Raw genomic sequence first — 25,569 nt, forward strand, 5'->3', positions numbered from 1 at the left:
ATAAATTACTCTGTATCGATAGTTACAAACAAACAATTATAAGTATCGACTTCTCATTAACAAAATTTTTTATTAACAAAACTTAATAAAACATCTAAAATGTATATAACGTTTATGTTCACAATTGCGTGTCAACGTAAAAACAAGTTCATCGAAATAAAGAAATGCGCCGACATTATTGACTTTAACATATTAATAATTTGCTATTTTACAATACTACCAGATATGTAAGCTTTTTGATGCGGAATACGTAAGATGTTACATATCAAATGGAGCTACAACAAAAAGTTGCGTTAAACTATTAAAGCGCATTAAATTTTTTAGTTTCAATTATTTTTTTTTAAATATAAATCACATATACAAAGTGTTCGGCAAAAACTATAACGTTTAAAGATATTGTGGTACTCTTAAGCTATGTGATTAGTATTTTGCATTTAGATTATATCTGAACGCGCGAATTTTAAACGGTATGATTCAATAACTTTAAATGCTTATAGTTCCAAAACTATTATCGACATTTTTTGGTACTAGGATTTTCGTCTCAAAATAATCTCAAGGAGTAATAGATTTGTTGACAAATCGATGTCTTTACAATATGACAATTGAATAGCAATTAAATTTGTCAACAACTTGCCGGGAACTTTGAAATCATCACATCCAAATTTGTGCAATTATCGTTATGTTGTCATAATCCAGGATCACACAATGCTGTCATACATATTGCTGACAATGCAAGGTAACTGACGTTTCCTTCCGTTAAACTGCTGTTAACACACACACACACACACACACACATTATCTTGCACAGTATATTGCTTCAATATCAATGCATGTCGAAATCATTGATATATAAATTATCAATATCACAAACGACACGCACATACACACATAAATGGCATTCCAATATTGGTAATCTATATGGAAGAAAAATCTATTTTTACTATATTTATTTTTACTATAGATATTTTCTTCAGAATTCGAAGGGGATGCTCTTCTCGCACAAGCGGCGATCTTCTTTGTGGCTGGTCGCAAAACTAGCATCGCTATTATAATTTGCGCTCTCTTCGAATTAGCTAAACAGCCGGAAATGCAGAAAATGCGTGAGGGAGGAGATCCACAAGACAATCCAGGACGCTAATGATGTAACGTACGAAGCAGTCCACAATATGAAGTATTTGCACCAAGTGATAAATGAAACGCTAAGACTTTATAGCCGATCATAGATAGATTTCCTCTTAGCGATTACACAGTGAGACATAGTATACATTATATTTCAGAAATTACTTTCAGAAACAAAAAATTGTTCAGTAAGCGATTTTTTAATCAATTTGATATCAATAGATCTCGGAAATGTCTCGAATTAAACTATGAATTATAATATAATCATAAGAATAAATTGTAATTTCCTGGCACAAAAATAACTGTCAAGAAAAACATACCGGTATACGTCGTATTATTTGGTATTCAAACAGACCTAAGATACTACCTGGATCCTATGCATTTCGATCCTGAACGATTTACTGATGAGAGAAAAAACGATATTGTACCCTGCACTTTCCTACCCTTCGGGAGGGTCACGGAATTGTATAAGTTGGACGTTCACATAAACGGATGTAAAATAAAATATAAAAAAATAGAATTTCCTAAAAAAAAAAAATTTATCATTCCTTGACATTTATTACGCGATAAACTTTCTTTCGCGATAAGATTTACTTGTCTATTGTTTTCGCAGAACAGAATCGCGCGATTAAAACAATATATTTCTTTAATGTTCTTCAAATATCACAAATCTCTTTCAGAATTTTGATACTCCTTGAGAAAGTATTCACTAATATTTAAAATTTATAAATAAATAATTTTAATCACACGCGCGCATGCATTTTATCTTAGTATAGTATAGTATAGTATAAATATAAGAAAAAAAAATTTTTTCCCGTTTATAACCAAATTTTTTCTTGATTTTCTCTGGTTAATTCCACTTAAACATTAGGTATGCGATTAAGAATTTTGCAAACTACTATGAGACTGATAATGATTTTACGTGATTATGAAGTTGCATTGCATCCTTCATGGAAGAACCCCATCGATCCGCGAAATGTATTTATCTCGCTACCAACAGGATTCTTGCTAAATTTCAAGAAGATATGATGCATTAGCAATATGCAACGATAGGTATGTAATCATTATAATTTTTGTTTGTTTGTCATTTTAGAATATGTATATGAAAGCATTAGAAATTATTTTGATTAATGGATATGTTAATAGGGCATGAGCTCTCTATGGAAGTATAATTACTGTGATTATTAGCAAATTTCTTATATATACAATCATCTTCTATACAATTTATAATAATTATATTAATTGTATTAATATTGTACAATTGTATTTGTATTTCTATCGCAATTCTATCGAATATCTATATGGCTATACTTTCTAGAAAATAAAAATATTAAACTATTATGTCTAAAAAAACATTAATCAAAAAACTTCCCTTTTACAACATATCTATCAAAATATCCTCTTTATAAAATTATGCAAATTTTGACATAAAATATTAACAAACGAAATTGTTTTATATATATAATCACATCTAAATTTATCGATAAGTTAATTGATTGTTTTCTGTAAAAGAAATTTTTATTTCAGCTCTTCAATAATTATGAATTTACTATGTACACTATTGTATGTATCTCACATATTTTAATGGACTAATTTGCTATGTACACTATTGAATGTATGTACCTCACGAATTTTAACGAATCAATGACATGTGCTCGTTTGCAAATTTAATTATAATTTTGTCCTCAGCTACTTGGGCAATAGCGCCAAATATTTCTTGAATTCTGGGAGTACACAGTCTCGCGGATTGAGCGGCGTCACTGCAGTTAAATAATCGCTGAGATATTGCGGCAAGAAACAGAGAATGCCTTTGCTAGCCAGCATAGCCCAGTCTACAGATTGGTTTATCTGTTTATAAAATAAAATTATTTGAGCGCTTCGATAATGTGATTACAAATTCGCTATGTATATTATTTTGTGTGTGTGTGTGTGTCATGTATTTTGGTCTCAAATCTACTTATTTTCAAAATTAATTATACATTAAAATATAGTTATAAATTCTCTGCAATACTGCAGGCATTTTGTTCCAATTTTTGTTATTAAAAAATAAATTGTTTTAATTACACATAGATGTAATGTAAACAATTAATAAACTGAAAAAATTCTTGAAGTGTAGAAAAGTCTTTAACTGAATTGCATTATATTTTAAAAGATTTATTCTAAGAACATAACTTACCTGTTTCACATTAACGAAACAGTGTGTGATTCTGCGACCAGACGGACTGGCATCGTAAGGCGGTCTGCAATCAAATTGAAAAAAATCAGAATAACAAATAATAAAACTGTTCTCTTTTCTATAAAAATTGATTAATACGCACTTTGCTTGCATGACTAAACCACCGCCAGCTTCGATCAGTCTCTTAAATTGATCATATTTCTCTTCTGAGACCATTAGCAGAGCTACCATGTTCGAAAATGGACCATACGACTCTTTCTGTAATTTCAATCGCCACTTGTAAACCGCAACTCCGATCGCATTCTCGAGTTTGCTACTTGGTTCTGGAATCTTGTTTTTACTCTTTGGATTACCCCATTCGTACTCTTCCTCCTACGAAAATTTTATTCGCAGTTGACATCATGAAAACGTAAACGCAATGCAAATAACGATGCAATCGAATCTTTTTTTTATCTTTCTTTCAATTTTTTAAATCAGAAGAAAAATGAGCCAAATATCGGCATATTAGTTTCTTCTGATATATCCTTGTTATTCTTGACAAATATACTAACATCGAGAAATCTGCCTTCTCGTTTAGAATCCTGTAGATATGAGCAATGCAGGATCCACTTTCCAGAAGCTATGCTGCTAAGCATTTTTTCGTTTCTGGAGAGTCTGATGCACAGGAGATGTGTAGCACTGCTATCAAAATTTGCGTCCGTAGACACGTCTCCATTTAGATCTCTTATCACTTGTTCGTACGCAATTCTATCCTATTAAAATATTATAATACGTTAAAATAATTATTACAATATCAAAAACAGTATCGTTATGCTTATCAACAATAATACCTTTATACCCGACAACATAAATTTTCGTGTTGTTGATGATTCATATTCTATGGCGTCTTCATCGATATGTTCTTCATGAATCACATTGCTATTATCGTTACTTGACTGTTTACCTAAGGTTGACTATGAAAAAACAAATAGTGTACAAAATAATGCATAAAAATATTAAATAAGATGAACAAACATTAATATACATAAAAAATAATTAAAATCTGCAAAAAATAAAAAAAAATTGAATTGATATCATATAACAAACATCCTTATATCAAAATTTATTTCAATCCGATAAAAATAGTTAAGATAAATTCTTTGCTTAAAAATTTTATCAGCTTGATATAAGCATCAATTTCATATCTTTTATGTTTTTCTACATGTTTTTCTCAAGTTTTATTTCTTAATTCATAGAAAGAAAAATATTAAAATCTTAAATTATATATTTATTTTGAGTTAATGCATGTGTCAAAACTAAAGCTAACTCTTCGAATATGTAAAAGTCATTTGAAAAGAAAAAATCATTGCATACTCGTTTTGGATGATCTGGATCCTCCCATACAATGGCGTCGATAGCTTGCGAATCCTTTACTATACCTATGTTTGTAAAATGATTATTAAAACATTTATAGAATTATCAAAACATTGTACAAAAATTGTAAATATTGACTCAGCGATATAAATTAGCGATAATTTAAAGATACTCACATTTTTGTATATGATCGGAAGCTTCGTTGTACTTCTTCGCATTTTCACCAGATAGCGAATATCTATTTTCAGGAGTACTGGACGTTCGTTGAAGCACTTGATCCAATTGCGCTATTTGCCTATTCATAAAAAAATCCAAATTTATTCTTATCAATATTTGTATTACATAGAATAACATATCGTAAAAAAGAAAAGATATTTATATATACTTTTTAAAAGTAGTTATCACAAGTATTATGTTCACAAAATATCCCATACATTTCCGAAATATTTTCATCTTATTATAATATGTACATATTTATCATAATATTATATTTCATTAAGAAACACATACATGTTTATTTCTTTTGATATTGGGCTACTTTTTTCGTCGAAGTCGAGCTTTCGGTTGATGAGTGGGACGAAAGTTGAAACAGTTTTGTTAGACTCCTCTTCAGCTCTTTTTGAAAAAGAATCATTATCATCATCGTGTCTCATTGTTTGATCCGATTCATGTTCCTAATAGTTAAAAATATAAATCAATTTTGGATAAACATAATGCGATATTCTAATATTCTTAAACGTCATAATGATTAAAATTATTGAAAGCAGTAATTGTATTGTAAAATCGTTAGAAAACGTTGAATGTTATAAGAGATTATTATGAAAGATTAATTATATTGCGATGCCGTTATACAAATGTATAATGGCATCTCTATCTTCACACTAATATTCGTTGCAACAAGATTATACGCGGCTCTTGAATATATTTGTCTTACTTTTTCAGATTGATCTGGATTCTTTAATTTCTCCCACAATTGTCTCTTTAATGCTGAAAGCGGCTGCAAATAGTTCTCGATTATAACATATTGCTATAAGTGCTTAAACAGAAATAGTTTTTATACAAAAAAACGATACTCACAGTGCTACGTGCGCGTCGTTTTAGCGGCGGTTCTTCTACTTGCAAATCAGGAAAATTTTCTGTCCATTTAATCCATCCTTTTCGAGTATCTGGCGAAGGATTGGGTTTAAAGACCTGTCCATATGGACTTTCCGGAGTGGACACGTGAAATGGTGACGGTGATGTCTGATTCATTACGAGACTGAGTCGTTTATTTATCAATGGAGTTTCGGCAGAGAGTGTGTCCTATAAATTTTTAAAATTGTAATCCAAAATGAATCTCTTATAGTATATTTAAGCTAAATGATTTTAAATTGCTTTTAATAAATCAAATTTTTACAAACATATTAAATTCAATTTACATTAATGTTACAAATTATAATTATTTATTATTAAACAAATGTGTATTTATAAATAAAAAATATTATTAATCTTATTTTATAATAATATGTACATACATACATACATACCTTGACCTGAGATAAATGACGTATCGGTGTAATCATTCTTGATGTAATTTCTTCTGCTGGATTTGGTCTATTTTCGCCAGCAACTGAGAGATTCGCATCGCTAGTCGTTCTAACTGGTGCTTTTAACACACATATGTTAAAATTATATACAAGCATGGAAATAAAGATTTAGAAATTACATCATTTTTCAAAATATTCTGACATTTAAAATTAAAATTTCCAAAAAAGAAAGGTTACGAGCCAACACAAGATATAAAGTGCTAATAATTAAACAATCTTTAATATTTATCAAATCAATTTAAACATGTAATAATACAAATGTTTCCACCTTCATCAGGTCATCCTTAGTGTAAAACAAATGATTTAGTTAGATTATTCAACAAATAATTTAATTTGACGAATTACGATAGTTCAAATTGGAAGAGAGAAGTAATTTTTATTGTTACGAATGTCAAGATGGTTAATTAGGCAATTTTTATTAGAAAAGAATGTCAATTTTTTTTATAAAGAAAACTTTTAATTTTAATGAATTTTAACGTTTATTATATTTGAGTATTTAATCATGTTTATATTTAACCAATGGAAAATATTGCGACCATTTTATTTTTAATATTTTAAATTATTTTTGTTACATTGAGGACGGTGGAAACGTTTGTATTATTGTATGTTTAAATTGATTTGAAAAATTTTAAAGTTAATAATTAATTATTAATATTTTATACACTTTACATCTTGCGTAGCTTTTCTTTTCTTAAAATTTTAACATTTTTTATTTTCTAAAAATATAAATTTAAAATAATAAATTATCTTTAATCGCATAACATAGAAAATTAAAATATATAGTATTTTCATATATAATAAAAAATCTACCTGATAAACTACATAAACTTTAAAGTTTAGTTAAAAATCTAGTTAAAAAAAAAGCAAACAAAAAAAGTAACAACAATTAATTAAAATAATACAAATCAATTTACCTATTGTTTCTCCGACGAGAAACGGAGTTTCATCTACAAGCGTTAATTCATCCGCGCAGGTTTTTAACCAGTCAGCTGTGACAGCCGGCAATTTCCATCTCACTGCCGCGTTGTATTTATTTCCTTCCGGGGACGGACAAACCAGATGCGTACTACCATGTGTATTCTTTTCTACATTGGCTTTCCGCGCAAACATATCTTGACATCTGAAAATATTGAAAGAAATGCTTATTAAAATTTATATTTTTAAGAAATTTTTTCATATAAAATATTTTATATATACACACACACACACACACACACACACACACATTATATATACATATGTATACGAGATATGATAAGAGTATACATTACATAGCGCCAAGTTTCATAGCTAATGTCGAAAGATACATTCGTTCAGATCCAGTATACATGCTCATCGTTATGACGCATCCTGATAATGGATTACAAGGTTTTCTAATAGATAATGGCCTGTGGTAATACATAATGTCCACAACTTCCTCCTGATTTACACAATCATCCTATTAATAAATAAAAAATTGACAATTTTAAATCAGCGACATTAAGAAAAATTATGAGCGAAATCTATTTATTATTAATGAATAGATTTAAATTACGAACTACATAGAGAGTAATAATACGCAAAGATATCTTCCAAAACTGAAATGTATGATAAACGTTACATTCAGAAAAATATACAAAATTATACTAAATTAAAAGAACATAAAAACATGTACAAAATAAGTATAAAATCAAAATCTTCTAATAATAAAAATAATTATTTTTTAATAGTTGAAGATCTTAATTTCAAGAAAAACTCCGTTCTTTATGCACTATTTAACACTCCAAAATCTCTTAACATATAATTTTTATTCTTAAAAAATAAATTTTAAACTTTTTAAAAATGAGGACTATATGTATAAAAGATACTTACAATAAATAAATCGTTCACAATTTCATTAACTGTATATTTTAATGGTGCTCCGTCCACTGGCACAATACCATAATCCGGGATACCACTATAGGTTCTCGAGGCTAAGCGCCCACCCAACATTACAATTGTCTCTATATGATTATCCTCGTCATCAAAACCAGCCACAACGAACGTTAAACCTGCATGTAATATTTTACTATTGCATTCAGAAATTTGTATAAATATACGGGTTATTAATATTTCCTCAAAAGGTATCAAAGAAATCTTTTTGATATTTATATTTCTTGAGACAATGATCTTATATTTATATATATATATTTTTTTTTAATCTATAAAAAAACATACACTGTAATAGGAGGATTTAAATATGGACAAGACTTTTGGTGTGAATATAACTTAACAGTACTGTAAATGTACTTACACTAAATAACAAATGGAGAAAATTTCTTACTTTCCAAATTTTCTTAATATATATACCCGGAAAAGTTTTATATATAATTATATATAATTATATAAAATTATATATTAAAATTTCAACAATAGGAAGTTTGTTAATATCTACATGTATATAAATGCACAAGCATTATTTTCCAGAACAGAAATATGAAATTAAAAATTTCAACAATAGGAGGTTTGTTAATATCTATATGTATATAAATGCACGAGTATATTATTTTCCAGAACAGAAATATGAAAAATGAAACTTATAAATGAGCGCGAGCGTGACATGGCAGACAGCGCTCGTCTATCATGCCAGAGATCTCAGGTTCGATCTTAGTAGGAACCAAAATATTTACGCTCGTGTCTTCTCTCGGAAAAGGTTGGTAACCTTCCGAGAGTATCCTTGCCCACAGACCATCTCTCGAAAAATCCGCCGTTCAGAACCGGCATTAAAAACTGTAGGTTTCATATGTGACAATTGAATAATCAGGGTGTATATCACAAGCATATGAAAGAAGTGTAACATAAGAAGAAAAGAAAAAAACTTATAATTATTATACCTTTGAACAACTTTTCGTTCACCGTGTAGCTTTGGCTCAGTGGCATAGTGTTATCACTTTCTACATTTTTTGTTATATCTAACACACTGGTGTGTGCACTTTTTGCTTTACTCAAACTCCCTCCATCTTTGTTTTTTGAAACAGGGGTAAGTGGTTTGATAAATTCATGTCTGACATTGCTATCTGTAATTTATTCACTGTTATTAACGAGACATTTACTTAACAATCACCTATCTTTTAAAAACTTCATATAAGAATACTGCACTGTTTATTAATTAATTAAGAGTATGCTTAAATATGTTTAGAATGCAATGCAAATATTTTAGAATGCAATCTGTTCTTTTACCATCATTCTCTTGCAGATACTGCTGTACGAGATCAGGTTGCTCATCTTCATTCACAGGTGGAAGTATTTTCTCTAAATTCAAAGGCGGCAGAGATCTTTTCGATTGTTGCAACATTTGTAAATTCTAAAATAATATACAAATATTCATTAATCCTTATAATACATCAATTTGTCAAATCTATAATAAATGTAAAAATGTTCATATTTAATATAATTTTAATAATATTTTATAATTCCAGATTATTTCTCGCGAATTCCAGATTATTTTCCGCAAAAAAAAATTATAAAAAATAATTAGATATTATACACATATTATATTCTAAAAAATTAAGAATATAAATTTGTAACTTCTATATAATATTTTATTAATACCTTTTTACTGAGCGGTGAAGCAGGTGTCTCAATGTTTTTCTTAGATACTGCATCTTTTACTTCAAACAAAAAGAGTTCTTCTGATGCAGGTCGTTTTAATTTCATGCACTCCTCCAGCCATTCTACATTCAATACGTAAGGACTGCCCAAAATAAAATGTATATGATAAAATAGAAGCAAAAATTGATATGAAAACAAAAAGGTAACATATTATAATTAATATATTATACATTTATGCAGCATTTATAATTTGTATAGATTGTACATGATGTATGATCCACTTTTGATGAAACTTGAAATAAAAATTCTGAACGTTAAATTAATTAACGTTAAGAATAATTTTTTTTAAAAAGAATTTTTTTCTATTTTTTAATTATAAGCAATTATATATCATGTAAGTTTTATCGCAAATTGAGAGTCAAATAAATTGTAAATCTTATTTAGCTGATATTACTGTACCATAAACCTTCCGATTTTATCGCTTTTAGTTCTGCGGATGCTTTGTTCTCGTCGCCAACGATCACGTGAGTTATAGCACCCGATATATCATCAAAACGTGTTGCACCGCCAACATTTAATATTTTGTTCAATTTATCTCTGACACCTGTCACAAATCCAGCAAGATAAATCTGCAAAGGCAAAATAATAATAGTAAATTTGAAATCAAAAGAAAAGAAAGCGCAACATACTATAGATAGTGTAAGAAAGATTTACATTACATCCGTCCAGAAATGGTCCAGCTGATTTTGCTTCACCGAAAGTGAGTCGATCCAATATGTTTAATTTAGAAGCTATACAAAAAAATATAAATGTTTTTTTTACTTAAAATAGCAATTACAATATATAGGGAAAAGTTAGGGAAAAAGTTTTTTCGTATTTTTTAATTCAAAATTATACAATATCTTCATCAAAAATTAACAAAATTTAAATTTAAAAAAGGGTTTTAAAGCTTGAAATCTCTACTTTCGAAAGATTACTATATTTTTTGAGTTTCTGTGAGTTTGGTAATTTTTATATTTAAAACATTACACGCTGAAAGAGATGAAAAATTTTCTTTTCACTTTGGGGGTCTCTCACATACCCAAAAAAAATTTACGAAAATTTTCGACTATCTATCGTGAAAGCTTGAAGCTTTCCCTACAAAATCATTTTTTAAAAATGTTTCTATGATTTTTTGTTCCTGAGTTATTTGTGAGTTAAGTAAAGGAGCATTCTAACTTCGATTGGTCATAACTCCGATAAAAATCATCATACCGCAATTTAATAAACAGATTCTTAAAGCTACTCTAGGAAATAACATAATTGTAATGAAAATTTCGCAACAAATGAAAAACTTTTGCAAAAAAATTTTTTTAAATACATGGATACTTTTTCCCCGACCTATATATTAAATACTTACTTGAAGGTTTACCAATTACTGCATCTATATTGGAATAATTCGATATTGTTGTACAAAAACTCTCACTTATCATATTAGTGTGACGTTTATCGTGTGCTATAGAGCTAATATTAGAACAGTTGAGCAATTCTTGAGCTAAAAAAAATACGTAAAAAATGTTATTTATTCTGTCCAATTTTATCAATCATTATATTATAAAATAATTAGTACAATTGCTTATACTGTTAAAAAATCATAACAACTCTCTCTTTTTGTTATTATCAAGTATTATATCGAATTTAAATGAACTAGCATATTCAACGCTACACGCTATCTTCAAGTAAACATCTTCAGCTACAATTGGCAAAATACAGTAAATTATGTGCAGAATTCTTGAATATAATTGGTCAATTTCTAGTTTACCATACAACATTATGTTTATAATATGGACAAAAGACATTTTGTAGACGTCTTAAAGATTACTTTAAGATACCTTAGACTGGGTTCAGATCTTGACAGAAAAACAAAAAACAGAAAAGCAGCAGCCAATCGAAACTTGTACTGGTAGTAAACAGCACAGAAAATCGAAATTGGCCGAAACTAGTGACTACCAGTGTAATTTCTGATTGCTATCACTTTTCTGCTTTCTGCTTTTCTGTCTAGGTCTGAATTTACTCTTATAATCTCAGGTAGTAAAACTGTATTTTGCCGAAATTGATGGACTTTAAGCACATTTTTATCAGCCATATTATTTCAATCATTTTTTTAATTTAAAAATTTGAGTTCGGAATCAGCGACCCTAAAAACCTTCTAAAACTATATTTTGCTGAAATCGGAAGATTTTTAACATTTTCATCCGCCATATTAGTTGTCATTTTTCAAGTTTTGTATTTGAATTTGAAATCAGCGATTCTTATATTCCTTTAATACTACATTTCATCTAAATTGGAAGACTTTTATCATTTCTCCCATTTTATATTTTCAAATTTTGTACCCGATTCGGAATCAGCGACTCCTAAAACCCCCAATTACTTCATTTTAACGAAATCAAGGCTTTTGCCGTAATCGGAAAACATGTAGCATTTCCGTCCGTCATATTATTTGCCATTTTCTTCTTTTTCAAATTTTGAATTTGAATTGACTATCCATCTGACATACACATCTCAATGGAACCTTTACAATGAGTTGATGTTCTTAACTGATGAGATAAAACATCAAAAGCAAGTATTCAAATAGAATTGAAAAATTTGACACTTATTTTCTATTTACATCTATTTTTAAAATTTTAGATATCAACAAATTTTCAGATATATTTGATAGACTTCTTCAATTATATATACGTACTGTTTGATTTTTCCGGTGTTGAACATGCTTTTACAGATTGGATAATAAAGTTAGGGAAGGGTAAAGCGTATCCTATTTTAATACTTTCGTATACCCAATCAAGTTTCAAACAGGCTATGTCATTTTCCATTGCATACTTTAATTTATCGCTCAATGGACCAATTTCGGTAGTTAGAACCACTCGAACCTTCGTTCCATCAAGAGGACCCATGAATATCTGCAAAACATAAATATAACATTACAACCAACTGCTACATTTTTTACTACTATCATATACATTACATAAAATTTAACTCACTCCTCCATGTTGTTGTATTAAACGTTTAATTTCTTCTTTTTGACGTCTTTGAATATTTGTTGAAGTAACTATTAGATTCATAAAAACTGGACATTTGTATCTATCAAAAATCTTATCATCAGCTTTAATCACCTCCTTCAAATTTGCTTTCCAGACAGCTTCTATCCATTCTTTCGTCATAACTGGTATTTTCATTTCTACAGCTTTCTATAAATAGAATTTTTAATAAATTAAATTTCTACTGCATTGTGTTATCAAAAAATAACAAAATAATGATTTAAATAAATTTAGAATAAGATAAAATTTTAACACAATTTCATAACATATAATTTTAATTTTATATAATAAGACTCTCAATATTTCTAATAAAACTGTTTAAAAATCAATTATATATTATAAATGTAATACCTCGTATTTTGCAGACATCACATTATCCGCTACTAAATGTGTGACAGAACTTCTTAATTGCTTTGTGAAGATGCCTCCCATATATTCAACTCGTTGTTGTATCCAGTCCTGTAATAGCAATCAAAACTATCATTATTATAAACAATTAAAGTTTGTACACACAAGATTACCATGATAGCTGTACCTTAATTTCGGCATCAAAACCTGATGCACAAATGCACATTTTTCTCATGGATGTTGTATAAATTGGGCTCCTTCCTTCTGGTATTGGTTCTCCATTTAGAAAACAAATTAGCAGACATTTCGGTGATACTATTCTGCTAAAATATAAATTTGTAATTAAAAATTTCTTCCATCCAGCTATTTTTAATTACAATCATGATAAGATATATACCTGTTGCGATAATGTAAACATTAATTAATAATTTATGTTGTAGATTAAAAACTTATTTACAGCAAAAGAGCTAAGTAAAACAAATAATGTCATTATAATAGGAACTTGTAAGTCAACGTGAATTTATAAGTGACAAACAAGATTATGGGTGCCTTCTATTTATAAGATGATATAAGTATCGTTCTATCCTTTTTGATATTCAAAGAGTAACAAAAGATAGAACGACACTTGTGTTAACTTATGACATCAAATGGAAAGTACCCCATAATGAGACAACTTCAATATTATTATGACTTATATGTTTATTGTGACTTCTCTGCCTAGGTAGTTAGCTTGCAAACTTACGAGCATTTAAAGTTCTTCAGTTTCTCAAATACTTCTCCTTTAAATTCCTCTATAACAAATACATCATTTTTCTGTGGTTTCATATTATAGCAAAATTGTTCGCTAATCCAATCTGGACGCAAGCTAAGCTCATTGCATTTCTAGAATAAAACAATATTTTTTGAAATCAATAAGAGACAAAGGACGTGACCAATAAAAATATTGAAAATCGCCTCCGTATTTTCCGCGTATCGATTTGCAATACTGCTTGAAAAACGGCGAAAAAACTTTATAACTCTAGCAAAGTAAGAAAGGATACGAACGTTAAATGTCTGCCACATATTCTCGCTACAATCATCTTCGGACTCCAAGTGACTCGGTACGACGAAGTAAATATTTACGTCGCATTCGATTGTGGTCTCCTGAGTCATCATCCTGGATCCTACTTGATCCTACTTCGAATTGAAATCAACTGAAAATACTGAAATCGTGTAACCGGAGTCGTCACTCGTCATCCATGTGCATGCCATGTCCCATCGACAAAACAAATGAGAGCAGCTGGAATATTGGCGGGAAGAATGAATATTTGGACTACACCAACTTACCAACTGAATGGGAAAAATTTACCAGACAATCATACATTCGTATGATAACTTCGAACTGAATTTTCAATAAAATGCTTATTACAACAAAATTTTTTAATGCATAATTCTTTGTCACTAGCTTAGAAATTAAAATATTAAGATATTAAAAAGAAATAAAGAATTAAAATAGTATGTTATTGTAGATATATTAAACTCAATTTCGAAACCAGCTTGACAATCAAAGTGTAATCTAATTAATCAGTTCATCTAAATTAATCAATTAAAATTCTTTCCATATTTTTTAATTAATTCAAGCAGAATTGTTCTTATTAGCGAAATCGTGAATTATTTATTATCTTTATTATTTAATCTAATTTCTGTTTCAATTTATTGAACAACGAAAAATTAATAATTTTACTCGTATTATATAACAAAATGATTTGCACAAGTTGATCATAGTTTGACCGAAGTCGCCCTAAAGTACATTTCAAAACTGCTTTCGGAACGCAACGGTAAAAGTTACGCATTTGCGCAACTAAACGATTAATGATTGTTATTCTGTAGCTTATTCGCGATTGTTCATCATTTACACACATGTAAGCGCATATTCAGAATTTTCATTTGCACACTTTTAATAAAAAAAAGTTTTTTTTTAAGGACAATTGCAAGTAGCAATTAGATTACACTCTAAAGACGCCTTATTGGCCTTAAAGACATCGTTTGACGTCACCTTGCTACTTGAAAATTAATTTAAATCAACATTTTATTTTAAATTAACAATTTATATTCAAGTAGCAAAATCGTTAAGACGAAATCTCTAATATATATTTCGTTCTTAACTTTTTTAATACATCAAACAGATCTTTTTATTAATTAATTCAACAGTTTTGTTTGTATTGCTTATTCCCGATTGCACCATTGTTATTTTGACTTTAAGCAAAGTTTAAAAATCTCTCTTTCTTTTTTTAAAGCCGATAGAGAGACAGAAAGGAAGAGAGCTTTAAACCACGCTTAAATTAAAGTAATGTTTGTGCAATCAGGTCTTAATAAAATACTTTAAGCGAAATATAAAACTCTCTCTATCTCGTTTTAAAACCGAAAAGAGACAGGGACAAAGAGAGTTTTAAGTCTCGCTTAAAATTAAAATAACGTTGATGCAACCGGCCCTAAGTTAATCGAAGCTTGAAATCGGAATTGAATCTTAATTTTATTCCTTTGTCCTTCGTTTCTCCAGCAACATTCAACAAGTGGTACACCACAAGAATCGGCGGGAACTTGAAATTCCCTAGTCGCGACGGCGTCTGATTGGCCGGTGTCGCGTTATGCGACGCGACATTGTCCGCTCGCCGATGCGTTGCCGAACGCGGTCGAGCGAGAGCGCGAGCGAATCCTCGGCGACGATTGGCTAGTCAGTAGTGCCTGCGACGGGCATGCGCGTGCACGCGATTTTAAGTTGACGCTCCTTTGCTTATCGTGCGAACGCGTTTGCCGAGCGACGCGGTACGAGCGCGTTGACTGCAACGGAATTTAGACCAACTTGAACGGCGCCTCGAGGTCAGTCCGTCGCGATAGGAGGAAGTGGATCGCGATCAAGCATTTTCTCCGCGTTCCTCGGCGTCTGATCCAACATTCCCCGCGAACTTCTTCGCGAGCAGATTTCAACGGTGTTGTGTACACCTTCACCAGGTGTTGCCAGGTGTTACCAGGTGAACGTGCGCGAGCATCCGCGTCGCCTTCACGTTTACCTTCCCTCCCGTGGGGAGGAAGACCTTGAGTGGCGGGGAAGAATTCGCCGTCGTGCGAACTTTTTACTGTTGACACTGCGGAGATATCGCGTGTGTTTTACACGAAACCTTCCGCGGCGAGTTCAAACGCGTTGCGTCGTCGAGTGAGAAGCGAGAGTGAAAACTGAACGCGGTTGACTACGTCTCGGCTGCGATCGTCGCGGTTGAACGGTTTTACATTCGATTTACAATCAAAAGCGAGGGAACGACGGAAAGGACGATCGATCTCGATCGATGTGAGTCCCTTCCATCGTTAATTCCTGTGGATTCCCTCACGGACGTCAGTTCTCGCGTGGAAGAGAGAAAAGCGTGGGAAGAAGTGAGAGAGAGAGAGAGAGAGAGAAGGGCACGAGATCGCAAGCCCGTCTTTAAAGAGAAACATGAAGAAGTCGGCTCGATGAACGAGCGACCGTTCGAACAAGATACATTCGCGGGGACGCAATTTTCGTTAACGGCTAAACCTTTTGCATCTCTGACATTTCCTTTTTCCTTTTCTTCCGCGGAGAATACGAGTCGTTTCCCCGCTCGTCCCGGATCTTGTAAAGTGAGAAGAATGCGAGTCCAACTATCTTGAGTGCAATTCTTCTTAAATTCCTTCGATAAAAGGAGGTCTAAGGAGTGTCGATCTCTTCATGAAAACTTGACACTTGATTCTTGGATCATTGGATTTTTACTGTGACCTTCGCGGGTCAGAAATCCACATTGGAAAAAAAGAGAAGAAAAAAGAAGAAGAAGGAAGGCTGACTCCAATCTTCGTAGTAATTGACGGTTTATTCGAGCGGCTAATATCCAGCGATAGTGGAGCTTAAGAACCTTGAGCGGACGTTTATACGCCTCGCGCCTCCTTCGAACGTGACCGAGAAGGAACGGAGGGAGTGAAAGAGCATCGGCGAGCACCGCGGAATGCGAGTCACGAGTGTGACGGGGACGCGGCGCGAATCGCCGCGATTGGCGTAGCCCGTACGCTTCCGGAGCTTCTTACGCGCGGCGGCTGCGAGCGAAGGAGGCAGGCTACGACGGTGGAGAAGAAGACGACGGACGAAGACGAGGAGGAGGAGGGGGAGAAGGGGAGCTAGGGAGTGAGGTCAACGTCGCGCAACGGCGAGGCAAGAGGATGGAGCAGCGGCCGGCGGCGACCTCCGCGAGGACGCGCGGCCTTCTCGCCGGTATCTGCCTCGTCTGGATCATCGGCGGCATTTGCGCCACCGGTAAATCGACAGTTTTCATTATACTCTCTAAATTCTTTGCTACTTGAAAATTAACTTACTCTCTAAAAAAAACTTAAAATAAAACAGGACTCTTAATGTTCAAAGTACGACAACGAGATATAAAAGGCTAATAAGAATCAGAAAACATAAAAAAATCTCTATTATTCGTTTAACATAAGTATAATTGAAAATAGATATAACAAACAAGAACTGCAGAAAATATGAAAATTAAAACGTTACAAAATAACAATACTAAGTACAATACATGTTTCGATTATATTCAGCCCTCTTCAGATGTAAAAAAAATTTCGGCGCAATAAAAATTATGATTCAAAGATTAAGAAAGCGACTGTTTCGTTACGACGAGCAATTTTCCGTTTCTCTGGCTTAACACTCATCTAATTATGTAACGAAACAATCGCTTTCTTAATCTTTGAATGATAATTTTTACTGCATCAGAATTTTTTATACACCTGAAGAGGGCCTAAATATAAAGTTGAAACATGTATTGTACTTAGTATTGTATTTTGGAGCGTTCTAATTTTCTAATTTTCTGCAGTTCTTGTTTGTTATATCTATTTTCAATTATACTTATGTTGAATGAATAATGGAGATTTTTTATGTTTTTTGACTCTTTTTTAGTCTTTTATTACTCTCTAAATTCTTTGCTACTTGAAGATTAACTAATTATTAAGATTAATAATTATTATAAATTAATTATTATAAATTAAATCAATACTTTATATTCAAGTAACAAAATCGTTAAGACAAAATCTCTAATATACACTTCGTTCTTAATTTTTTGAGTACATCAAACAGACCTTTATTAATTAATTCAACGGTTTTGTACCGCTTAGTTCCGATTGCTCTAACATTATTTTGATTTTGAGCAAAGTTTAAAAATCTCTCTTTCTTTGGAATCTCATTCTAAGAAGTAAAAGTTGTGCCAATCTTTAAAAAGAATGGCTCAGTTTTCAATGCCTGTTTCCACCAATGTAATTTAATTTTAACCTCAGTTTAACTAATTCTCTATCTTTTTCTAATTCTAAGGCCAGTTCCACAACTCACGATTAACTTTTAACCGAGGTTCAACTTATTCATTGTCTCTTTCCAATTCTAGAATTGGAAATAGTTGAGATACAAGTTGAATCTCGGTTAAGAATTAATCGTGAGTTGTGGAACTAGGCCTAAGAATTAGAAAAGGATGAAGAATATGTTGAACCACGATTAAAGTTGATCTATATTGGTAGAAATAGGCATAAAAATGAGATTTCACTCTTCAGAATGAAATTCAGTGTAAGTTTTAGAGAACATAATGTTTTATCTGATTTTATTACATGTTTACGATAAGAATTTTACCGTAACAGGTACAAAACTCGCTGGACAAATAACTTTAATCTACTTGACGATTAACTCTTATCGCTATTTTATTAACGTGGATAGAAACATATGTCTATTTTGTCGTTTAACACATAGGAAGAATGATTAGATTAAGACATGTATTATATAATTATAGAAATTGCAAGAACACAATTTTCATTTAATCGCCAGTTAAGTCAATCAAAGTTTAGTCGAAGTCATCTATTACTTGTTTCTATATTCTATCAATGTAGGTTGACTATAATTTTGATTCAGCTCTTCATCTTTTTCTAATTCTTGGAACTAGAAAAAGATGAAAAGTGAATTAAACCGAGATTAAAATTAATTTAGGTTGGTAGAAATAGACATAACAGTCCTTTTTTTATCAATACAGATTTATCTTTATCTATTATTCTCGATTTTATCAACTCTTTATTCTTTCTCTAATTTTTAGATCTAGAAAAATGTAAAAAATAAATTAAATCAAGATTAAAATTAATCTACTATTGTAGAAATGAATTATTTCGCAAGCAGCTAAAAAAATGTCTAAGCGCCGGATAATTCTGCGAATTCTTTATGAAATGTCTACAAAGATCGTCGAATGTTTTCATTGAAATGGGAAAGAATATTAAAGAAACGGAAGAAAATATTAAAGAAATGGGAAAGAGGGAAAAGGGAGGGAAAGGAGAGAAGAAAATCCACAACTTAGGTCAATGAATTAATTTGAATATCTATCGCTTCATGTTGGACAAATTTCGAGAGATTCTCAAGTGGCGTACACGCGATGATATTATGATGTATATAAATATAATTGATAGTTAATAGAAAAAAAAAAGGAAAGAATGAACGAAAGATAGATAGAAAATTTTATATCTCTTCTAGTAGTTTACTTACAACATTTTATCTAAGATTTATTAATCAAGAAACCCAAAGAAACACAAAGGCTCGATGTTAGAAGAGATCAAAGAGCAACTTCGAGAAATCTGTATGACTCGAATAATTTTATTAAATCTCTACGCGGAAATTTTGAAATTATTTGATATTTATTTATCGAAGAAAGGAATTTTAAATGACACAGTTAAATAAAAGAATAAGATATCATTAACCGCAATGATTAACGTTATTAAACTGAACGATGCGGTTTAATTTATCTAGCTATCTATTTATCTGGTGAAGAGGAATGATATTTTGCTAAAAGGGATCGAGATTTATGTATGGAAAGATAATTTAGCTTACATAAACGCATAAATAACTGTATGCAAACGCGTCGCACGCGCCTCGCACGGTGATTACTTCTCAATAAATGCCGTCCTGCGGCGTTCGAAACCCCTGGTGAATCGTACATGCCGGGGGGAAAAATCTGTAAGATCTTCCCCAGGGCGGTCAAGTGTGCGGCGTAGGAGCGACCCTAATTGAGATTTATTACGACGTTAATCCAGACCAATTGTGCGAACGAAGTTAAACCATTGACCTCTCGTCTCATTTGCAGGGAGATGGCAGGGGGAAGCCCAATGGCCATGAGCACGTGCCGCGCATGGGGACAATTCCAAATTAACCCTTCCTATTCATTTTTTTACGTTTCCTCTTGCGTTTTGTATGACAGAAGTGTGTGAGCAAAAAATCAGACGTGTGAATACAAAATATATTTCTCCGATGAATATTGAACATATATCATGTACCTATCTACTGCATCAACAACAATTCGAACTTGGATTTAAACAAAAGATAAAGTAATAATATTAAGTCAAAAGGACATATTTTTGATCAAAAGCCTTGGTGTCTAATAATATTTTTATATAAATTTTTCAATTGGAAATTTACAAGAAACATTATTAGGCACGAAAAACGAATTCTGACCGAATATGACATTTTTCACTCACGTGAATTTTTACAATTTTTAGTTTAAGCGCACTGATTATATTTGCCGGTCTTAAAACACAATCCTAGACTAATTGTGTAATTATAAATTAAATTGACGAGTAATTTAATGTTGCTGCTGCTAAAAAATGAGCACATTTAAAACACCGTAAAGAATTTATTGCGAAAAATTCACTTCAACTAGGATTCAAACCTGGTTCTTCCTTATTCCTTTCGGGCGTCTTGAGGAAAAAAATTTGAATCCCGACTGAGATGATATTTTTCGCAATAAATTCTTTACAGATGTTTTAAATATGTTTATTAACATCAGTAATATTAAATTGCTCAATTTAATTTGTGATATTATTTCAGCTTCAATCTAGGATTGCGTTTCGAATCAAATAATTGAAATTTGCTTGAACTAGGCGTTATAAAAATCCACACAAAAGATTATTAGGCATTAAGACTCGCCTTAAATAAAATTTTTATCTCATATATTCATTTATATCTATTAATAATTAATTATTCCGATTATATTACGAAAGAAGAACAAATAAATTTCTCAATTATTCCTGTCTGCGAAATATAATTAATTTTATCTTCGAATCTTTATTAAGTTGCTCTCGAATTTATTTCGAGCTTTTTGAACAGTCGAATCTTCAGACATTCGCTCAATTATGAATAAAATTCCGTTTTTTACTACATTGTCCGAACTTAAACCTCTACTTCAAATCATTCGAACAATTTGGCGCGCAGTTAAAGTGAATCTTTTCATTCCGGTCTTAACTTAAAGATCACCGTTTCAATTTTTTTAGAGAAGATACAAAAGAAAGAAAGAAAAAATTAAACAATCTTGCTTTTCATTCAGCTTATACCATGCGTAACTCTGTAATGAGAATAGGCCCCTCCATTGATTAAATTTCCTTTGGACAACGTTGAGCATTGATACCAGTAGACTGGCAGATAAAGGGAGATAAGAGCCATGATGCCGAGGGGTCTCGTACTTTTCTACCAAATCGTGCATTTCTATTTTTTTCCATAAAAATCGAGCGATAACTTTCTATAAGAGAGACTGTCTTACTCGACAGTACTCATGACAGTTACATATAGGAAGCCACAAAATATCTGTTATTAGATTTACAGCAGATGGCTACAAATAATAATAATCTTAAGTAAAATTAAAATTTATGGGATAGATTTCCTCTTATCGTAAAACATTGAAATATTATAACCACCTTCAATAGCGTAATAACAGTATAATGATATAAGAAAATAAGAAAAAATAATGAAATGAGACATTACATTGGTTGCCATGCCATCGTGCTATCGTTATCTGCTGGTAGACTTCGTGGAAGAAAATGAGAGCCGGTTTGCCGCACGTTTGGCCGATATAAAAAGGGTTTGCGTTTTAACCTGCGTGTGGAAGACAGAGAACATTAGTAGTAGTAACCGTATACACGTACGTGCGTATATACGGCGCATGTACTAGGAAAGGTATCTATCATTGGCGTCAGCTCTACCGTGGCACAATGGAGAACAAGGGCCTTTACCTGATCCTCGACAAGTCCCTCTGCTCCCTCGCTCATAGAATAGCTCCCACCATTTTCTATAGCCTTCTACTTACTCCATCGAGCGAGTGTGCTTTTCTTCGACCAGGTAGAACTATTGAGTGCGAATCCGGAAAAAAAGACTTCCTGAATTAGTCATTCATATAACCGACGAGTTTCAAAAAGGGCTTAAAAAGCAAGAGACTATTCATTTATCTGCGAATATTTTCTTTTTAAATTGATCTTTTCTTAGCGGAAATGTCGAAAAAAGGTTATCATTTTAAGTCTACGATATATGCATTTTTTCTCAATTGCTGTTTCAATAAATTACTAGAATCTACTTATCCTATGTTCTGTGTAGTAATTTACTTTTACATCACACATAATTTTTCAATTTTTAATAGTATGTATCTTTAGCAAATAAATTGAACTAAAATTCCATTAAAGTAAAATCTATTCGAAACAAACCGAAAATGTTTGTTTCTCTTGCTGGAGCTTGGCTTTTGAACAGTGGTGCATTTTTCAATTGTTTAAATATATCCCGGAAAACGTGAATATTATTGTTATAAAGGCCTTTTTATGAAATCATCTCAAACTCAGTGAAATAATTCTCTAGTTCGAAAAGAGTGCATTTTGCGAGAAGTGTTTTGTACAATATTTTTATTGCAGCACAGTTGAGCGTAATGTCTGATGGTACATCATCGGCACGACATAACGATTTCTGCGAGTTGCGACAGTAAAAACTCGGTAAACGACAGAGACCGTAGTTTGCAGTCTTTACCGGTCCCGAATGGCCTTAGGCCGTTATCCTCTCGGACTCCTGTCGTTCCGACCGGATGTGCCGGCTACCTTTTGCTTTTATTGTTCCATGACCGCGTCATCTTCATTACCGTCATCTTCCTGTCCTCCGTGCCGCGGAATCCTCGCCACGTTTAATACCGCCCGTCTCCTTTCTCATTGAAGCCTGGTCTATTTTCTCCATTTTTCTTCCTGTTCGTGAAATCCTTTTTGCCGATTGAAACGTATTGGAGCATCAAACTTTCTTACCAGGATATCAGAATGTAATAGCAGACAGAAAAGTTAACAAGCGGAAATGCAATATTTCAGAAGAATGCGTTGTTCTATTACGCTCAAAAAAAAAAAAAAAAGAATCGAATAATATAGAGATAAACATTGTCATTTACCGTCAAGTTTTTTTTATTAAATGCAGGCGACTAGATGGACAAAAGAAAGGACGAATGAATCCACATTGAAATTCGAAAATCTTCCGGCTTGCATCTGGAAGAAGAAAGTCTTTCTCTTCTTTTTATTTCATGAGGGAAATGTTTGATATGAACAACTAAAATGTTATACTTGGTTAGTCTAATCAAATTTTGATTAGAACAACACAATTTTTTAATTCCAACGTAACAAAATTTTGATAATTCACATGGTTGTTCGTAACCAAACGTTTCTCTCAAAGCATGAAATAAGAGAAAAAGAAAAAAGATTCCTCTCAAGAGAGGTATCGGATGCAAGCCGGAAGATCTTCGAATCTTTGACCCACCGTCTCTCGGTCATTACAGCGAATTCTTCATCGGACCCCTCCTTGGCGCGTCGGCCTCTCGAAGGAAAGTTGGAACGCTCAGAATGCCGGGGCAACCGAGGGAACCTGCGCCACGCCGCGCCGCTTCGAGACCGCTTCGAGACCGCTATTGTCTCGACCTCGTTACCGTAGTCGCAGGTCTTATCTCTGGCAACGACAAAAAGCAGCAGGCCTCGAGTCGTCACCGTACGCCTCTCTGTAATTTCCCATTATTATTCGCCGTGGAACTCGTCGACGCGAGGCGATGCCATAGGGACGCGATAGCTGGTGCACAGGGGCCACTGACCGCTCCCTTCTTTTCCTCGGCAAGGCTTTCTCGTCTTTCTTGGTTTCTTCTTCTTCTTCTTCTTCGTCGTCGTCTTCGTCTTCGTCTTCTTCTTCTTCGTGTTCTCTCTCTGTAACTTCTTCTCGGTTTTATTCTCATAGGTCTGCTGGATACTTGTGCTCTCTCGGCGTCATAAGTAGGAGTTTCTACGGTACGGTAGAGAAGTTTGTACATTCGTGGCTCGGTTGATTTGCAGCAATTTCATATTTATTTCTTGTTAAGACACGCATATTTCTCGGATTTCTACCGTTGCGAATGGCAACGAGTCCTCCAATCCGCTCCCGCTTTCGCGGTAAATTGTTTTTTGGTGGCTCGCCAATGTTACATTTCCACAGCTCATTCCGATATCGTGCCGAGCGTGGCAATCGCGTTCGTCAGCAAATTACCGTGCGGAGATGCAGACCCGTTTTGTTTTTCTCGTATTGCATGCCGTGTTACAAAATTACTTGTTTTTGCATTTTAATGTAATTAATTTTTTGTAATATTTAGATAATTAACATGATTTGAGATTTAATTAGCAAAGAAGATTTAAGTTCGGTTCTACCAATATAAGATTAATTTTAATCTCAATTCAACTTAATCATCTTTTTCCAATTTTAGAATTGGAAAGTATAAATTGATCCGAGAGATTACTCTGGTGAAAATTTTTCTCAGAATTTTTCCTATAATTTTTTTCAGAATTTCTATATAATTTTATAATTTTCTAAGATTTTTATACGAATTGGAACATTTCTCAGAAAATCTACATCTTTTCTTAGAATTTTTCGTATATGTTTAATTATAAAATATTATAAGATTTCTAAGATTTTTTGTACGTAATTTCTAATGAAATATTGTAAAATCCGAAAAATTAAAAATTATTTTTAAATTATTGGACTGAGAAATTTCAGAATATTTCAGAATTCACTTGTGCGAAAAATTCTGAAAGAAGATGTAAACTTTCCGAATATTTCTGAGTATTTCTGAAAAATGTTTCAATTTGTATCAAAATTATGAGAACAATTTTCGCCAGGGTAAGTAGAATTAATCTTACATCTACATTAATCTATTTATGAAATCGGACTTAATAATGAGAGGAAGAGATTAATGCAGGACGATAAATCTCTTGCGTACAGAATACGCAACGTCACGGCGTAAACACTTTCCGCGTAATAATAAAATAAAACGTAATTCGCCTTCGCCTGGTGCACACGGTGGAAAAATTGCGAAACTTGACTTTCCGTTTCTGTCACGCCCACAGAGAAGCAAATTACGTGTCTCCTCGCCCATTATTCGCCCGCGACATTTCCCAGCGTGACTCGCGTGTGTCGAAGCAAGTGCATCCCGTGCCGTTTCTCCGACGTGCACTTCATCTCCCACGTACCTCTTCT

General features: G+C 32.3%; 2 protein-coding genes and 1 long non-coding RNA gene across 12 annotated transcripts in view; 1 reads left to right on the plus strand and 2 right to left on the minus strand.

Moving 5' to 3' along the window:
* Positions 1-50: 50 nt before the first annotated feature.
* mus101 (mutagen-sensitive 101) lies at positions 51-14,533 on the minus strand. 4 transcript variants are annotated; one of them, XM_011053111.2, is made up of 26 exons: positions 14,274-14,533; positions 13,972-14,111; positions 13,417-13,549; positions 13,233-13,340; positions 12,825-13,031; positions 12,527-12,743; positions 11,204-11,338; positions 10,519-10,595; positions 10,264-10,433; positions 9,805-9,946; positions 9,433-9,556; positions 9,087-9,269; positions 8,086-8,264; positions 7,506-7,672; positions 7,149-7,354; positions 6,175-6,293; positions 5,726-5,950; positions 5,583-5,645; positions 5,159-5,322; positions 4,825-4,943; positions 4,649-4,713; positions 4,126-4,248; positions 3,847-4,047; positions 3,438-3,667; positions 3,296-3,359; positions 51-2,967 (listed from the first exon to the last, which is right to left on the minus strand). In XM_011053111.2, the coding sequence occupies exons 1-26, from the start codon at positions 14,382-14,384 to the stop codon at positions 2,809-2,811; spliced, it is 3,831 nt and encodes a 1,276-aa protein (XP_011051413.2). In that variant the 5' UTR covers positions 14,385-14,533; the 3' UTR covers positions 51-2,808. The 4 variants fall into 4 exon arrangements, with proteins under 4 accessions (XP_011051413.2, XP_011051412.2, XP_087267250.1 ...); XM_011053110.2 differs by having other exon boundaries at positions 13,417-13,552; XM_087411124.1 differs by lacking the exon at positions 14,274-14,533 and adding an exon at positions 13,627-13,696 and having other exon boundaries at positions 13,417-13,552; positions 13,972-14,033.
* Positions 14,534-15,847: 1,314 nt separating this feature from the next.
* sdk (sidekick cell adhesion molecule) overlaps positions 15,848-25,569 on the plus strand; it is a 41,999-nt gene continuing 32,277 nt past the window's right edge. The window contains exon 1 of one of the 6 annotated variants that reach the window (XM_011053105.2): positions 15,848-17,526. In XM_011053105.2, the coding sequence (XP_011051407.2) occupies positions 17,433-17,526 (94 nt within the window). In that variant the 5' untranslated portion in view covers positions 15,848-17,432. The remainder of the gene's footprint in view (positions 17,527-25,569) is intronic. The other 5 variants (XM_011053107.2, XM_011053106.2, XM_011053108.2 and 2 more) reach the window with 5 other exon arrangements.
* Positions 20,384-25,535, minus strand: LOC147908156 (uncharacterized). Of its 2 annotated transcripts, XR_015546638.1 has the most exons (3): positions 23,836-24,838; positions 22,293-23,279; positions 20,384-22,155 (listed from the first exon to the last, which is right to left on the minus strand). It is a non-coding gene; the product is annotated as an uncharacterized LOC147908156 (long non-coding RNA). The 2 variants fall into 2 exon arrangements; XR_015546637.1 differs by lacking the exon at positions 20,384-22,155 and having other exon boundaries at positions 22,895-23,279; positions 23,836-25,535.

Source organism: Acromyrmex echinatior, chromosome 11 (genome assembly GCF_024713525.1).
Source record: "Acromyrmex echinatior isolate Ae372 chromosome 11, ASM2471352v2, whole genome shotgun sequence".
Lineage (NCBI taxonomy): Eukaryota > Metazoa > Arthropoda > Insecta > Hymenoptera > Formicidae > Acromyrmex > Acromyrmex echinatior.